This window comes from Rhinolophus sinicus, chromosome 14, assembly GCF_057876585.1.
Source record: "Rhinolophus sinicus isolate RSI-liver-muscle chromosome 14, RSI-T2T, whole genome shotgun sequence".
Classification (NCBI taxonomy): Eukaryota; Metazoa; Chordata; class Mammalia; order Chiroptera; family Rhinolophidae; genus Rhinolophus; species Rhinolophus sinicus.
The window spans coordinates 30,665,110-30,682,187 of NC_142514.1; the positions used below are offsets into that span (position 1 = coordinate 30,665,110).

At 58.4% G+C, this 17,078-nt stretch overlaps 1 protein-coding gene across 19 annotated transcripts in view; it reads left to right on the top strand.

The window, feature by feature from the left end:
* PTPRF (protein tyrosine phosphatase receptor type F) overlaps nucleotides 1-17,078 on the top strand; it is a 99,100-nt gene that overhangs the window by 65,845 nt on the left and 16,177 nt on the right. For 8 of the 19 annotated variants that reach the window (XM_019751126.3, XM_019751123.3, XM_074334573.2 and 5 more), the window contains 13 exons: nucleotides 1,196-1,465; nucleotides 3,030-3,611; nucleotides 3,871-4,007; nucleotides 4,422-4,566; nucleotides 8,393-8,698; nucleotides 9,345-9,538; nucleotides 12,620-12,646; nucleotides 13,986-14,103; nucleotides 14,183-14,761; nucleotides 15,426-15,523; nucleotides 15,699-15,952; nucleotides 16,040-16,133; nucleotides 16,758-16,976. In XM_019751126.3, the coding sequence (XP_019606685.2) occupies nucleotides 1,196-1,465; nucleotides 3,030-3,611; nucleotides 3,871-4,007; nucleotides 4,422-4,566; nucleotides 8,393-8,698; nucleotides 9,345-9,538; nucleotides 12,620-12,646; nucleotides 13,986-14,103; nucleotides 14,183-14,761; nucleotides 15,426-15,523; nucleotides 15,699-15,952; nucleotides 16,040-16,133; nucleotides 16,758-16,976 (3,023 nt within the window). The remainder of the gene's footprint in view (nucleotides 1-1,195; nucleotides 1,466-3,029; nucleotides 3,612-3,870; nucleotides 4,008-4,421; nucleotides 4,567-8,392; nucleotides 8,699-9,344; nucleotides 9,539-12,619; nucleotides 12,647-13,985; nucleotides 14,104-14,182; nucleotides 14,762-15,425; nucleotides 15,524-15,698; nucleotides 15,953-16,039; nucleotides 16,134-16,757; nucleotides 16,977-17,078) is intronic. The other 11 variants (XM_074334576.2, XM_019751127.3, XM_074334565.2 and 8 more) reach the window with 6 other exon arrangements.

A 17,078-nucleotide genomic window follows, 5' to 3' on the forward strand; every position in this document is an offset into this window, starting at 1 on the left:
CTGTGGTTGTGCGCTGTGTGAGCAGCAGACTCTGAAACCTATAGTGCAGGTGCTTCTGATGGGGCACCATGGGTCTTGCATGCCTGGGCTCCCCAACAAGGGTCCTCTAAGACCCACACTCTCAATGGTACCCTCTGGTCACTTGGCCTTGCTGCCTGCCTTCTTTGGCCCTGTCTGCAGTGGTGCCCATGAAGGAGACACCCCAGCCTCTGCCCACCAGCTGCATGACCAGTCTGCATGACAAGAGTGCCTGCCCATGGCTAGGTCTTGCCTGCCTTCCCTCCCTCTGCATGTTTCGGATGTCTTTGCCAAGCCTGCAACTTTGGGGGGGTCACTGGGCTGCACCTTGGACTGAGAAGCTCAGAACAGCTTCTGATCCGTGGAGCCCAAGGCTGGAGGTTGTGGCCAGGCACAGCCACCCTCCCCCTTGAGATCCTTGTTCATTGGCGCAGAAAGTCGTCTGCTTGGCGCCCTCATCGTGTTATTGCCATCGTCATGCCCATCCTGCCCGCGGACCACGTTCCTGGCCCGCCCCGATGACCCCTTGCCCCTGCCCGTCCCTCCTGAGGAGCAGACCCTCCTCTTGGGTTCCTAGGCTGTGCCTTGAGCATGGCTGAGGTACCCGCAGGTGGTCATGCTACACCCTCATCTCTTCCCCTTGGGCCTGGAGGTAGCGGTAGAGACTCCAGAGAAAGTGGCCATGTCACTCGCAAACTGACTCTCTGCCCTGCCCCAGCCATGCTCCTAAGGACCCTTCATCCTGGGGTGCCTGGACTTCTCTCACTGGTGCCCGAGTTAGCTGCTCTGGAAACCCTTGGTGGGGGGCATCAGGAGCAGATAGGGGTGGACACTGGAAGGTGACCTGGGATGTGGCCCTGACTAGGTCTAGCCCTTGCACTGAGTCCCTGTGTGATTCTGGGCAGACAGGACTTTTATGGGCCTCAGTTTTCTAGGCTGTAAAATGGGAGCTTGGTTGCGGATTCTCTCGTGTTCCAGATAGTCCCTGAGTGGGGGCTACTTCTGACCCAAAAGTGGGGTGGGAGATTGTAAGCCGGGGCCCAAAGACACCTTCCCTCCTATCTCTGAGGTGGGTTTGACTCTGCCAAGAGGGGCTTCCTGGATGAGGGGCCCCTGCCCTTCCGTCCTCACGCATGTCTTGCCCAGCCTGTGAGTACCTCTCTCCCTCCTCCCACAGTGCGCCGTGTGGCTCCTCGTTTCTCCATCCCTCCCAGCAGCCAGGAGGTGATGCCGGGCGGCAGCGTGAACTTGACATGTGTCGCAGTGGGTGCACCCATGCCCTACGTGAAGTGGATGATGGGGGCCGAGGAGCTCACCAAGGAGGACGAGATGCCAGTCGGCCGCAGTGTGCTGGAGCTCAGCAATGTCATGCACTCTGCCAACTACACTTGTGTGGCCATCTCCTCACTGGGCATGATCGAGGCCATGGCCCAGGTCACCGTGAAAGGTGAGTGGCAGTGACTCCCATGGGCGTGCCTGCCGTGGCCTATGGCCTGCCCCTTGTCGCAGAATGCAGCAGGAGTCCTGGCGCCCGTGGTGGGCGAGAGTGACTGCTGTGAGGCCAGGGTGTGTCGGCGGTCTTTGCTCTCTCCTGGGTATACTGGCTCTGGGGTCCTCCTGGCCCTCAGTGGTGGAGGGAGGGGATTCTGTTGTTAATAGTCTTAATAATAATAGCTAACAGGTACTGAGTCCTGGAGGCAGACGCCATGCTGGGAAGCACAGATTACATTGTTCAGTCTCATTGTCACCCTGGGTGGTAGATGTTTTCATCATCCGCCTTTTATAGGTGAGGGAACTGAGAGACAGGGTCACACAGAAGTAATGATGGAGCAGAGACTTAAACCCTGGTGGTCTGATCCCACAGCGTGCTCCTCCAACCACTATATAGCATCAGTCCCTTGGGTTTCCTAGTCTCCTGGCAGGAAGGATGTGAAATACTAGTAGCCAAGGGGGATGTGGGCTCCCTGGAGCCCTAGGCGCACATACATAGCAGATTCCTATGGGCTCCTTGCTTCCACTCTGCCCACTCCAATCCATCCTCCAATCTGCAACTTGAGTGGTCTTTTTAATATGTAAAGCAGGATCATGTCACTCCCTTTAAAGAAGGGAAAGAAGCCGTCCAGCCCCTTCTCATGGCTTTTAGGATAAAGACCAGGACCCTCACTGCGGCCTCCCTCACTGCTGTGCACCCCACGTTGATGCTCCGGGTTCCTCGCCCAGCCCTGGTCATCACTGGCTCCATCTTGCTCTCCAGGTCTCAGCTCTGTGAGGCCTTCCCTGATCACACCATCCCAGGAGATCCCCTGGCGTTTTCCCCACCTAGCACCCTGCTTTCTTCAGTCCTTGCACATACCAGAATCCTCATTATTGACGTGTTGGTTGCTTCTGTCACTGGACTACAAACTCCATGAGAGCAGGGAGCTGGCTGACTGTGTGGCCTGTGTCCTTAGCCCCAGCGCAGTGCCTGATTCTCGATAATTATTTGTTGAATGATTGTCTGTGGCCCTGGGACTTCTCCACCTTCGATTTGAGCCAATCTACAGTGTCTATGAAGCCATCAGCCCCATCACTGTTTCTAAAATCCAAGGCCATTCCCTGAGGAAATACCTTCCCCCTCCCCAGGCCATGTTACACATATCTGCCAACAGGTGAGCTCAGGTGAGCTGCAGAGGCAAGTCTCTGCTCCCCAGGCTGTGTGTCTCCCATCTGCATGGAACCTAGGCAGGCCACATCACCTCTGGGTCTGTTTGGTATATGAGTCACAGGGGCTGATCCAGGAAGTCCCAGAAGTGACGTGAGTAGACACTAGGTGACCCAAGGCCCCTAGGGCCGCTGTTCGGTCTGACCACCATCCTCCACTAGGTATCCTCAGAGGTTACTGTGGGCTTTCCATGCTGTTCTTTAAGGTGGGCTATGAGTGTCAACCCAACTGGTTGGATGACCCCCATGGGCAGGCCTGGCTCCTGGAGTCATGACCTTGGGCAGCCCTGAGCCTCCTGCTTTGTCCCCAGCTCTGCCGAAACCTCCGATTGACCTTGTGGTAACAGAGACGACTGCCACCAGCGTTACCCTGACATGGGACTCTGGGAACTCGGAGCCTGTGTCCTACTACGGCATTCAGTACCGAGCAGCGGGCACCGAGGGGCCCTACCAGGAGGTGGACGGCGTGGCCACTACTCGCTACAGCATTGGTGGCCTCAGCCCTTTTTCAGAATATGCCTTCCGTGTGCTGGCAGTGAACAGCATTGGGCGAGGGCCACCCAGTGAGGCCGTGCGAGCACGCACGGGGGAGCAGGCTCCGTCCAGCCCGCCGCGCCGTGTGCAGGCACGCATGCTGAGTGCCAGCACCATGCTGGTGCAGTGGGAGCCGCCGGAGGAGCCCAATGGCCTGGTGCGGGGCTACCGTGTCTACTATACTCCCGACTCCCGCCGCCCCCTGAGCGCCTGGCACAAGCACAACACAGATGCGGGGCTTCTCACCACTGTGGGCAGCATGCTGCCTGGCATCACCTACAGCCTGCGCGTACTGGCCTTCACCGCCGTGGGTGACGGCCCACCCAGCCCCACCATCCAGGTCAAGACGCAGCAGGGAGGTAGGTGTGGGCAGTATGCTGACTGGACAGCCGTGGCAGAGCTGGGGTGTACAAGGCTGTGGCAGCACCTCCTTCCTCAGGCCGTACACTTGGGGGCTCTGGGAGGATGAGGGCCCGTATTCCACACCCATGTGGTCACTTGGGATGTAGGATAAGGGTGTGGGGGTGAGGATCTGCCTTCCCTTGCCTCCTTCCCCTGGATGTCCCTGCTCTTGGGTGAATTGGTAAGGCTGATGGTGCCTGGGGTGGGCTCTTGCAGTGCCTGCCCAGCCGGCCGACTTCCAGGCCGAGGTGGAGTCGGACACCAGGATCCAGCTCTCGTGGCTGCTACCCCCACAGGAGCGGATCGTCAAATATGAGCTGCTGTACTGGGCAGCAGAGGACGAAGGCCAGCAGGTGAGTGCGGCAGGGACAAGAGGAGGCAGGAGGGCTCCTCCTGGTCTGTAAGGTTCTGTGGTAAGCTCACCCAGGCAGGTCTTGCTGGACTTCTGTAGTCCCGTGGGCACAGTCCCTGGGGTTCTCCTTGGTGCTCTGTGGCTCATGCCACCTATGGGGTTCTGTAGTCTTTGTCACCCTGCGCTGGGGCAGTCACTAGGTCTGTCCTTGAGTTTCCCAGGCTATGGCTCACATGGCCGGAGCACAGCCCCAAAGTTCTCCTGGGTCACATGGCCATGTGTTCTGTGAGGTTCCTGTGGCATGAGCCTGGCAGTGAGTCCCTTGTGTGGTCCAGGTGGTCACACGGCGTGAAGCCAGCCCTGGAGCCCATGTTGGGGACCAGCCTCTGACCTTGACTGCTTTCTGCTCTTGCAGCGCAAGGTGACCTTCGACCCCACCTCGTCCTACACCCTAGAGGACTTGAAGCCGGACACGCTGTACCACTTCCAGCTGGCTGCCCGCTCTGAGATAGGAGTGGGTGTCTTCACCCCCGCCATTGAGGCCCGCACTGCTCAGTCCAGTAAGTGTCTCCTGAGGCCACTGTCCGCTCCCGCTGGGCCGGGGCACAGACGCACACACACCCCCGCCCCCCTACCAGGCAAGTGGTCAGGTCTGCTGGGCCCTGGACTGGGCTCTGGTCTGGGTTTCGGGTCCGGACCCCTAGAGAGGGACAGGTAAGTGCCCTCTGGTCTCCGTCCAGGCGGCTGATGCCCTCGCTTCTCCCTGCCTGACTCTTGCCCCCTCGTCCCCCCACATACTCCTTACCCCATCCAGGTAAGTTTTGTGTCTGTCACTCATCTTCCTCCACCCCTTTGCGCTGGTCACTAGCTGACTGGGCCGTCCCCAGTGGTGGGGCCACAACAGTCGCTGTGTCCCAGACCTGCTTTGGCAGCCATCTCCCTCCCCATAGTCCCGCAGCCATCTCCCTCCCCATAGTCCCACATCTCATCTCCCCATCACCCATATTCCCTGCCTCCTGCCCCCAACCATGAGAAGAAATGCGTGTGAGCCGTGCGTGCCTCTGAGCCAGCTGCACATGGGAGCACATCTGTAGGAATGCGACTGTGTGACTGAGCGTGTCCCTGTGCCCACACAGGGACTGTGTGGCCATCTGTGTGTGGGACTGTCTCCTAGGCCGTTTGTCTGACGTCCTTGTGCTGCTGTGTTACTGTATCCCCACGTGTGTGAGGCTGATGCCGTGAGCGTGTGTGACCGTGTCCGACCACCTGACAATGCAGGTGTGTGTCAGTATGTCTCTGTTGTGCTCCTGTAATTAGGTTTGTAAGGCTGTTCTTAGGATTGGCATCCAGCGAGCGTGTCTCTGGGTGTCTGGCCCGTAACCCCGTCTATGGGTCTGTGCAGCTCTCTCAATGACAGACTATGGGACCACGGCTGGCTGTCTGGTTACGTGGCCACAGTGGGCCACTGGCCATGAGGCTCTATGTTGTAACAGGGCTGCGGCTGGATGGATTGTGGCACTGAGACATCGAGCTCATGGTGGTGACCCTAAGCACAGTAGTGTCTGGGAGGCGGTCCGTGCCACATGCGACGGTGCGAATGTACCAGTGATGTCAGGGAGCCATGTGTGACCTGATGGTCATGCATTCATTCCACAAGTACCTCTTGCGTTCCTGCTGGGCACCAGGCTCCATGCACAGTACAGAGCTGGCAGCACGACCCTGACATGGCCTCTGCCCACGGGGATCCTAGTCTAGTGGGGCAGACAGCCATTAAACCTGCCATTATCCAAATGAGCTTTTAATTATATTTGTGTCGAGTGCTGTGGAGGAGACACACAGTGGAGAGATGATGGAACGGCAACCTCATCTGGTCTGGGGGTGTCAGGGAGGGCTTCCGCGGATGACACGGGGGCCTCAGGCAGGGGGTCGTCAGTGCCAAGGCAGTAAAGGAGGAAGGTGCTTGGTTGTGGTGGGTGAGCAGAAGCCAGTGGCGCAGCCGCCACACCACAGGGACAGAGGGCAGGCAGGAGGGGTCACTGGCTGCCATGTGGAATGCACGGGGCCACTTGACAGGATCCTGGAGACCAGTGAAGAGGCTATGCAGCAGTCTAGGCAGAAGACGACGGCTCGGGGGAAGCGGTGATGGTGGATCTGAGAGCTGTCTGGGAGGCTGACTGCCTGGGACTTGGTGATGGAGGAGGTATGGGGCTGCTGGGGATCAGGAAGCATCAAGGGAATCCTCTGTTTCTGATGTGCAGTCCTGGGAGGAGAGTGGTGGCCCTGCCGAGGGTAGGTAGGGAGGGACAGAAGCAGGCACCAAAGCTCAAGGTGCCGTTTGCTGTCTGAATGGTGGTGCTTGCCAGGCTGCTGGAATCCAGGGCCTGCGCAGGAGGTGCAGGACCTTGAGGAGGATGGCTGAAAATGGGAGGAGATCCAGGAGAAGCGGTCTTGGAGGTGGGAAGAAGAGAGTTTCAAGAAGCAGACCAGACACTGCTGCTGAGGGGTCAGGGCCAGAGGAATGTGGAGTGCCTGCTGGAGCCAGGAACGTGCAGGAGTGGACCTGGACAGTTTGGGTAGCTTGAGGGACTGAAGCCGACTGGATTTCACAAGGTGTCATGGGAGGCGAGGAACTAAAGACAGGGAGCTCAGATGGTGGAAGTTTAGTCAGGAGGGAGGGGACCACTGCAGCTGGGGGACCTGGGGGCTGAGGACGGGATTTGTCTTTTAAGATACGAAATTCTCGAGCATATTTAAATGCTAGTGGGAAGAAGTTGACAAGAAGTAGAAAATACGGAAAAAAGAAGGCTAATGGGAGGGTCAGGAGGAGGGAAAGCAGCAGAGCACCGGTGATGGGAGTGACTGGCCTTGGACAGGAGGGCATAGCCCTCCCTTCTGGGGGAGGAAAAGAGAGAATCGGTGCAAATACAGTTCTGTCCCGTCCGTGGGTTTGATAGCAAGAGATGGCGGGAGCTGCTTTTGGGAGGCTTGGTTTTCTCTGCAAAGTAGAAGACAGGATCATGCGCTGAGACGAAGGGAGGTGCCAGGAGCTGAAGGTCTTAGGAGCATGAGGAGGTTGAAACTATTCTGTGTCACTCGGCAGAGGGCGCTGGACAGAAAACAGGCTGGCAAGCTGTGTGGAGGGCCCAGTCAAGGCCACAGGGGATGTGTTCAGAGGATGCCAGCTCGATTGGGCAGGTGACTTTTTCTAACCCACCCCAGCGCCACCTTGGAGAGGGCAGAGAATTGGATTCATTCAGGTTTTAGTGTGGGCCAGGTAGGAGCGAGGAACAAGAAGGAGGCGAGGGAGTCTGGGATATTGGTAGGATGGTGGATGGACTTTATTGTCTAGTCTGAATATTGAGGGTGCTAAGGATGGTAGGTTGATGGACGGATGTCCCCATGGGGTGAAGAGCAGTGCCAGGGGCCTTGAGTAGCTTGGCTGGGACAAGAGGTGAGATCTGTGAGGGGACGTTGGAGGCCAGGGTTTGGGAGGTAGGGCCATTCCCAGTAGTGTCATTATGCAGGGCCTGGGCATAGCAGTGCTGGGGAGGAGAGAACCTTGGAGATGAAGGGCTCTGGGGCCAGCGGGTTAAGAGGACTGCTGAAGTCGCCTGGGTAGGGGATGGTGGCAGAACTTGAGATGGCAAGGAAGCCCATGCAATAGCAGCAGAATCCTGAGGGGGGATAGTTCTGGGAGTGTCACTGGGAGCAAGGAGGACACAGGCCTGCCTCTTAACCCCCAAGGAACCCGCTGAGTGAGAGCACCTCAGTCAGGTACTTTTTCTCCAAACTCCCCCAAGGGCTGTTGGCCTCCTTCACGTCTGGCCTTCAGTCTCTGTGGTCACCTGTGGCTCAGGCAGGCACAGGCTGAGGCATCCTTGTGCTGGAAGAGCCATTGGGGCCACTTGTCCTCAAAAGACAAGAGCTAGCTGTGGGCACAGCATCTGGAGTTCTCTGTATGTGGTTGTGTGTGTGACCGGGTGTGCAGGGCGGGGGTGGTGTGGCCCTGTGCTTATGTGCGTCTGATGCCGTGTGTGTTTTGGGTGAGACAGCATATGCGTGTGAGGTGCTGTGTTAGAGCCCCATATGTGTGAGAGACACCATATGTGTGTGTGGGAGACACCGTGTATATGTGTGTGTGTATGTGTGTGTGTGTGAGAAAGAAAAAAGGGAGAGGAAGAGAGGGAGTGTGCATGCGCGTCTGTGGTCCAGAGGTAGCTGGGCTGTCTGGCAGCAGTGACAGCGGACTTCCTGGGGGGCCCTGGAGTAGCCATTGAGTACTTGGGGAATGGCCTGTCCGGGTGAGTTTCCCTCCTCTGTGACTCGTCGCCGTGCCTGTGACCCGCCCCCTCCATCTGCCTGCTTCCCCTCATTTGTCTTTCCCAGCCCCCTCCGCCCCTCCCCAGAAGGTGACCTGTGTGAGCACGGGCTCTACCACAGTCCGGGTAAGTTGGGTCCCGCCACCAGCCGACAGCCGCAATGGCGTTATCACCCAGTACTCGGTGGCCTACGAGGCAGTGGACGGCGAGGACCGGCGGCGGCATGTGGTGAATGGCATCAGCCGCGAGCACTCCAGCTGGGACCTGGTGGGCCTGGAGAAGTGGACGGAGTACCGGGTGTGGGTGCGGGCGCACACAGACGTGGGCCCCGGCCCCGACAGCAGCCCGGTGCTGGTGCGCACCAATGAGGACGGTAGGCAGTGGCCCTGAGGGGATGGGTGGGGCCGGGCGGGGCTGGCGGGGGCGGCCTTCTGGCTGGACACTACCCAGCTTGCACCCAGGTCCTTGGCCTCTCACAAGCCCAGGAGGACTCCTCTTCCTGGTGCAGGCTTAATGGCTAAACCTGGGGAGATGTAGCTTATGGGATAGTCTATGCCCAAATCCCAGCCTTTGGGGCTGTCCCCAAGGCAGCTGGAGCCTTAAGAGGCTAAGGTGGAAGAAGCAGCCCCACCTAACATTTGAGAGGTCAAAGTTGGGAAGATTGGTGCAAGAGACACTCAAACCAGAATCAACGAGACTCCACTTGGGGTGGATATTGGCATGATATGGGGCCCCAGGAGGAGATAGAACAGGTTGTGCTGACTTTGGGGTAGTCGAAGCCCTCTCCCCTCCCCGCCAAGTGAGGTAGCCCTGAGCCATAGGGGTCACAGGGTCCTGGGTTCTTCCCTCTTCCAGGCAAAGGGAGCCCTCCATGTTCCGCTCCAAGGACAGACCGTCTAAAGAGGCTACGTCAGGGCCTTTCCTGGGGCAGTAGAGTGCAAAGGCGAGGCCCTGGAGTGTACTGTGTCCACCTGAGCCAGGACGCATACCATCTGACTTCCTTGTCTCCCGGTCCCCAGTGCCTAGTGGGCCACCACGGAAGGTAGAGGTAGAGCCACTGAACTCCACTGCTGTGCACGTCTCCTGGAAGCTGCCTGTCCCCAGCAAGCAGCATGGCCAGATCCGCGGCTACCAGGTCACCTATGTGCGGCTAGAGAATGGCGAGCCCCGGGGCCCACCCGTCATCCAGGACGTCATGCTGGCCGAGGCCCAGGTGCGCCCCTGGGAGGCAGTGGGGTGGGAGGGTGGGTGAGACCAACGCGCTCGCTTCCTCTTTGGAGCTTAGGTTTGCTTTCCTCCCCTGCCTGCCCTCAAATGGATTATGACACTGAGACATCCTACTATGTCAGGCATGGGCGGCACTGAGACCAGGAGGTTAGGGCTAGGTTCCAGGAACCTCTGTCTCAGATCTGCCCAAACTGTGCCAAACAAGGCCCTGGTGACAGTCCCAGCCTGGCAGTCACCATCACTAGCACTGAGGAGCTCTGTCTCCACAGACCCAGGCCTCCGTTGTCACCCCTGCCCAGGCTTCAGCCCCGCTAAGCCCTCCTTTATGGTTTGCAGGGAGTACTTTCACTGTCACCTTAGGCTGGACTTTTGAGATATGGCTTCCTCCTAGACAGTGCTATATTGGGCAGCTACTCTTCCCATGGCCAAGGGCAGGGAAAGTTCTCCTGGGCAGTCTTCTCCCCCTCTTGGGCCATTGCCACGTTCTGTGAATGGCCAGGCTGGAGTGTCGCTCTGTACCGGCCCCCAGGAGGCTGGCTCATCCCCTGATGTTTACTCTCAAGGGCCGGGCCTGCCAGACAGCCTCACATCTCCCTCCGTGCTTCTGTCCTCGGGATGATAATTCTTCCCATGAGTTTGGGGTGAGGTCCCTGGGGCTATCCTCAGCACTGAATTGCCATTCAGGTGAAGAACCTGGGGTCCTGGGAGGTGATGTGAGTGGTCCAAATTTCCCAGTAAGTGGGTAGCTGAACTTGGATAAGAAGCCAGTTCTCTGGATTTCTGGGAAAGGGCTGTAATTGCTATTTCAAGTTCCCTCCCAAAATATTTTGCTGAAGAGTCATACCTGGTGTGGTGTGCTGTCAGGGTCTCCCCATCCAGAATCGGCCTGGGGGGCATCCATGGGGCAGTGCTGAGCTAGGCCTGGGGGAAGGAGCCCAGATTCTCTCCAGTACCACATGCCTTCCCTGTCCAGCTTTTCACCCCATCCCAGGTTGGAATGAGGTGCTATCACATGCCCTGTGCTCTACGTGCTGTGCTTGGGGTGAACCCACCCACACAGGGACCTTTGTGTCTCCTACTGGGTTCAGCCCGCTGAACAAAATTCCTTTTTGCCCTTCTCTTCTCCTCAGCCTGCCGATGCCGTGCCTAGAGAACAGGGTGGAGAAGGTGGGCATGTGTACCCGCCTGCATTCCTGGGGCAGGTTGAGGGCTCCTCCTGGAACCTCATGGACACACCCACCCAGAAACATCCCGGGAATGGGCTCTCTTCAGCCCCTCCCATCCTAAGGGCCAGCAGCACAGCTGCAGCCAGTGGGGTTCCAGGGAAGCCACTTCGGGTGCCCCCTTCTGGTCCCAAATGGTTTGAAGGGAACTGGGCCATAGAAGGAAAGGCACGGCCCTCTTGGCCCCAGACATCCCGCGATGGGTAAACATGAGCCCAGGCTCCAGGGAAGCCGACTGAAAACGGTGGGCCTGCCCTTGCGGCCCTGTGGGACTGAGGCATTCTGCTCCAAGCCAGTAGGAGAGCAGATGGGACCTGATCCCCAGCCTGGCCACAGGGCCTAGCTGTCCCCTGAGTGCCCTGTCAAGGACGCCACAGCCTGCCCTTCACCCAGCAGCACCATCTGCTAGACACAGGGCCCCCATTTGTTCTGAAAGAGCCGTGGGGTTCGTGCCCCCCACGAGTGTGTAGCCAGACTCATCTCCTTTTACGTATGTCTCCACCTCAGGTTTGTCTGTTTCTCATGGTCTCTGACTGCACCTGCCTGTGTCCTCCTGTCCTTTTCTCATGGTCTCTGTTTTACTTCCTCTATTTCTGTCCCTTTCACTGACTGTTTTTGTGTCTCATTTTTTTCTTTCCTCTGATCCTTTCCCATCCTCTCTCCCTCCATTTTGCTCCCCCCGCTTTGTCTCTCCTTCTGCTCTCTCACTTTGCCTTCTACACAGGAGATGTGCCCTGTGAGGACCTCCCTGCCCAGGCCCGGCTTGGACAGTGCAGGTCTCCCACCAGGCAAGGGATCTAGAGCAGAACGGGGCCCAGCCACACCTTGGAAAGTGGGGCCTATAGGGGCCTGTCAGTGGCCTCTCCCCATATCCTGTCCCACTCTCCTTGTAAGGACTTTGCAACAGAGCTTCCCAAAATAGGAGGAACTTGGCACAATGGACAGAGACCAGACCAGCACTGGGGCTGGTGGACAGGCCAGACCAGCACTATGGGGGTGGCTGGGCTGGAGAACCCCATGGTACCTCTATCTTGGAAATGTCATGAACCATCTCCCTGAGTTGTGCTGTACATCTGCCAACCTCCAGTGCCACAGGACCACAGAATGGAGATGTTAATCCCTCCATCTATCTAGTTACTACATCTCCACATGCACCATGGCTGGCCTTGAATGTGTCAAGAAATAGCAACATTGCCATCCCTGAAACTTGCCTTCCTCACTTGAGATCTCAGGCATCTCTAGGAAGGAGCAGGGGTCTGAGTGCTTCCCCTGTACCTATAAGGCAGGACCCACGCGCTAAGTTTGGCAGTCACACCTCCATCGTCTTTCTGGCCAGCCAGCCTCACCCCCCAGCCACAGTACAGCTCTTACTGTCTCTGGGACACTTCTGCCTACGATGACTGTATAATTGATCGTTCCAAGTGGGATACTTTTGAAAATGAAAGGACACACTAAATAATCATACCACAGCAATAAGCATAGGCCAGGGCTGTCTCAGGCAAACCAGGGTGTACAGTCACCCTCCCTGCTCATCCATGCTGTCTTCCCTCCCCTCTGAGTTGTCGAGCCCACTGTCCAAGTCTGGCAGCCTGGCCCTCAAAGCACCTCCAGGTGGCACCTTCTGACCCCTCAGTGGCCCGGAGCTCTCCCCTCCTCCGCGCCGTTACACACAGTTGGGCTCATGAGGAAGGAACTGGAGTCGTCGGGTGGGGAGTGGTCCTGGAGTGCTACCTCATGGGCACTTAAGAGGCCCTTGTCCTCCATCTGCCTTCCCTGGGCCAGGCTCCCTGCTGGCCAGAATCCTTCACATCCTGTCTCCCTTTCTCTCCCTCTCCCGCGGTCAGTGGCAACCAGAGGAGTCCGAGGACTATGTAAGTAACAGGTGTGCGAGCACGGACAAAACCTGGGTCAGGCTGGGCTCGTGGGCCACTCCCCCTCCCCTGCCTTTCCTCCAAGCCTGAGCTGCCAAGATCTACAGGGCACCAGCCACATCCGGAGAAAATAGGCATTTAGACAGGAGCATTGAGCTGAGCAGCAATTGGCATTTCCTCTAATCCTTACTTCTTGCCTGTTGAGCTGCAGTTTCAGGCCAATGTTCATGATGGACCAGGGCCTGGCCCTTGCTCTGGCCAGAAGGGGATGGAGTTAAATCTGGTCCTGATTGTTAGGCCTTATTGATCCCTGAAGTGAAAAATCAATCACCTGTTCTGGGCCCAGGCTGGGAGGGGAGTCTGGAGAGCCGGGTTCTGGCGTTGGTGCATTTGGGAGCCCCAGCCCTGGGAGACCCTCCAGCTGGGGCAGGAGGGGCCCTGTGAGGGGTTGGTGTTGGCTGCAGTGGCCCACCCGGGGCTCAGAGCTGGAGGGATACCAGGGCTGGTGGTGACAGCTCTGTCCCCACTGCACAGTGGTCCCTCCTTTCTTCCCACTCTTCCCTCTGTGTGGCGTGGCTTGGCCTCCCATGGTGTTTCTCAGCATGTCCGGTAATGATGCCTTGGCTGGACATGGGCATATGGGCAGGGCCTGCCAAGGCGAGGGGACACTGCCTTGGCTGACTTCTCAGGCATCACTGGGCTGATGGGGAAGTGCCTTCCCCAGGGTGGGGGTTCCCTGTCCTTGTCTGTCCTCCTTGTCTCAGGGGTCCTGCAGGGCATAAGGTGTTTGCAGAGCCAGTGCCTTAATGGGGGTCAGATGGGGTCCTGACTTGGTCCTGCAGGCTAACACCTTAGCCCACCCCTGTACCTTGCTCTGTGGGTGTATGTAGGTGTACATTCTTACCTACAGGTGGCCTTCCACCTGCTTATGCAGGAATAGCTATAGGCTGCATGCACGTGTGTGCCAGGAGCCGTGCGAGATGCTACGTGCGTGCAAGGCCCTGTGCCCTGTGTGTCATGTGTACATAGATCTCTTGAGGTGTCATTCACAGTGCAAAGGAGCGAAGGGACAGTATGGCCCTTTGTTCTTGTCTGAAAGGAAGAATGAGCTGTCTGCCCCGGCGTGCGGCTCCTGGGACGGGCGGGATCCTCCTGGGCACACATCCCACCTGCCTGCCCTGCCTCCAGCAGAGGACAGCATTGCACAGCACCCTCTTTCAGGACCGCTGGCCCTGTGTGCCCCGGGGACTCCCCACCAGCTAAGATCCTGAGGTGGCTAGCCTGGTCTGGCCTCTCCTTGCTCTCCTGTGATGGGAATGGGCCCCTCCTCCTCCCTTAGGAAACCACCATCAGTAGCCTAACTCCAGAGACCACCTACTCCATTACTGTTGCCGCCTATACCACCAAAGGAGATGGTGCCCGAAGCAAGCCCAAAATCGTCACGACGACAGGGGCAGGTGAGTGAGGGGTCTGGGACAGAGCCAAGGGTGGGGCGGCGAGGAGGGCAGCGCCAGAGCCCAGTGCGTGGTTGTTCAGTCCCAGGCCGGCCCACCATGATGGTCAGCACCACAGCCATGAACACCGCCCTGCTCCAGTGGCACCCACCCAAAGAGCTGCCGGGTGAGCTGCTGGGCTACCGGCTGCAGTACCACCGGGCCGACGAGGTCAGCCCCAACACCATAGATTTTGGCAAGGACGACCAGCACTTTACGGTCACCGGCCTGCACAAGGGGGCGACCTACATCTTCCGGCTTGCTGCCAAGAACCGGGCTGGCCTAGGTGAGGAGTTCAAGAAGGAGATCATGACCCCCGAGGATGTGCCCAGCGGCTTCCCCCAAAACCTGCGTGTGATAGGGCTGACTACCTCTACCACGGAACTGACCTGGGACCCTCCGGTGCTGGCGGAGAGGAACGGGCGCATCACCAACTACACCGTGGTGTACCGTGACATCAACAGCCAGCAGGAGCTGCAGAACACCACTGCGGACACCTGCCTTACTCTCTTCAGCCTCAAGCCAGACACCACTTATGACGTCAAGGTCCGCGCACATACCAGCAAAGGCGCCGGCCCGCTCAGCCCCAGCATCCAGTCCCGGACCATGCCCATGGAGCAAGGTGTGTGCTGTGGGCATGCGGCTGCGCCTGGGGAGCTCGGCTGTCCTTGACCCACTGATTTCTGGCGACTGATCCACCAGCCTCTGCTGTGTGACCCTCCAGTCTCTCATGACCGTGACCACTAACCTCTAGTGAATGGGCGCCACATTCTCGGTGTGTGACCCCCTGACTTCTGCTGTCTTGACCTATTGACCTCTTCTGTGTGACTCCAATCTTTTGTGACCTTGACCCATTGATCTCTTTTGACTGTATCACCATTCTTGAGTGTACGACACTAATCTCGGGGCCATGACCCACTGACCTCTAATGAACATGCTCCGCCGTGCTCTGGTGTGTGGCCACATGCTTCTCATGACCAAATCCCACTGACCTGTGATCGTTCTCACCTGGTGTCTGTGAGCTCCAGCTTTGACCCAAGCACTTGCGGAGATCCTTGACCGTGGGTGCTGTGGCATCTGCCGATTGGGTGCTTACTGTGTGGAAGATCTGGGGGTCTGGGAGCTGAACTATGTAATTTGAAACTGCCTGGCAGTGGGGTACATGGTTCTCTACAACCATTCCTAAGCCCTGCGCCCCAACAGGTATCTTCCTGGCGGGGAACCCTTCAGGCCATTCACTCTACCTGTTCCACAGCCAGTACTGACTTCTTCCTTATGTTCCACAGTGTTTGCCAAGAACTTCCGGGTAGCAGCTGCAATGAAGACATCTGTGCTGCTCAGCTGGGAGGTTCCCGACTCCTACAAGTCACCTGTACCCTTCAAGGTGGGTGAGGGCCACGGCCAGCCCAGCCCACACTCGAGGTTGCTGCGGGCATCGTTTCAGTCCCATTGTGTGCATTCGTGATGCAGGATCCTAGTTAGATGTGCATGCGAGCTCTGCTCTGCAGGCCAGGGATGAGACGCCTCCCCCCATATGCTGCCGGCCCCTTTCCCCACAGATTCTATACAATGGGCAGAGTGTGGAGGTGGATGGGCACTCGATGCAGAAGCTGATCGCAGACCTGCAGCCAAACACAGAATACTCGTTCGTGCTGATGAATCGTGGCAGCAGCGCCGGGGGCCTGCAGCACCTCGTGTCCATCCGCACGGCCCCTGACCTCCTGCAGCACAAGCCGCTGCTTGCCTCCGCCTATATAGAGGATGGCCGCTTCACCCTCTCCATGCCCCATGTGCAGGACCCTTCGCTCATTAGGTGTGTAGACGAGGCCTTGGGGAGGAGGGCAGGGCTAGTGACACACGCACAGGTAATGACAGTTCCGATTCCTGCTCTGCCCCCCAGGTGGTTCTATGTGGTGGTCGTGCCCATTGACCGTGTGGGCGGGAGCTTGCTGACACCGAGGTGGAACACACCGGAGGAGCTGGAGCTGGACGAGGTATAGAGATGGGCCCAGGTGGCACTTATGAAAGCCCCATGGCAGTGGTTGGCTGTGGCCCCAGTGGCTTCCCCAAATTGGAATTTCTCTGGCTGTTCTGGCTGGCAGCCGGCCCCTTCCCAGGGGAGAGGAACTCTTGCAATGGCCCCCAGGAGTTTTAGAGAACTCCTAGAGGCTTACAGAGGATCCCCTGGAGGGGTTTGCCGAGGATTCCTGGGGTGAGAAGACGCAGAGACATCTCTGCGGGTGTAGAGAGCCCCGAGTCCTGTAGATTTTAGAGGGTCCTGAGGGTCTGGAGGCCAGGGTGGGGCTAGAACGGAGTCCCCAGCTCATTTGGAATCGCCTTCCTCTTGTCACTGCAGTGTGGAACCAGCGCATTCTAGTTAGGTAGAGAGGCAGGTTACCCAGAGGGTGTCTTTATACTGGGTTGGCGGGAAGGAGTGGCGTTGTCGTGTCTGGAGTCTGACATTTTTCTGTGAGGACAGTGGGCCAGGCAGTGGACGGGTTCGGGCCCCTTACACAGAAGATGAGCTCCGGTCTCAGCCCCGGAAACTAATGTCTCAGGCCACAGACCCAGGGGCATGTGCTCCAAAACCCGTGTGACTTTGTGCTCTGCTCCGTCAGCTCCTGGAGGCGATCGAGCAGGGCGGTGGGGAGCGGCGGCGGAGGCGGCGGCAGACAGAGCGGCTGAAGCCGTACGTGGCCGCTCAGGTGGACGTGCTCCCCGAGACCTTCACCCTGGGGGACAAGAAGAGCTACCGGGGCTTCTACAACCGGCCCCTGTCCCCGGACCTGAGCTACCAGTGCTTTGTGCTCGCCTCCCTGAAGGAGCCTGTGGACCAGGTCTGCCTGAGCCGCCTAGGCCCTCAGCACCCCAAGACCCCAGGCCTGACCTGAGACCAGGCCAGGTTCTAAGACCCTGAGATCCCAGGCCTGGGGCAGCCC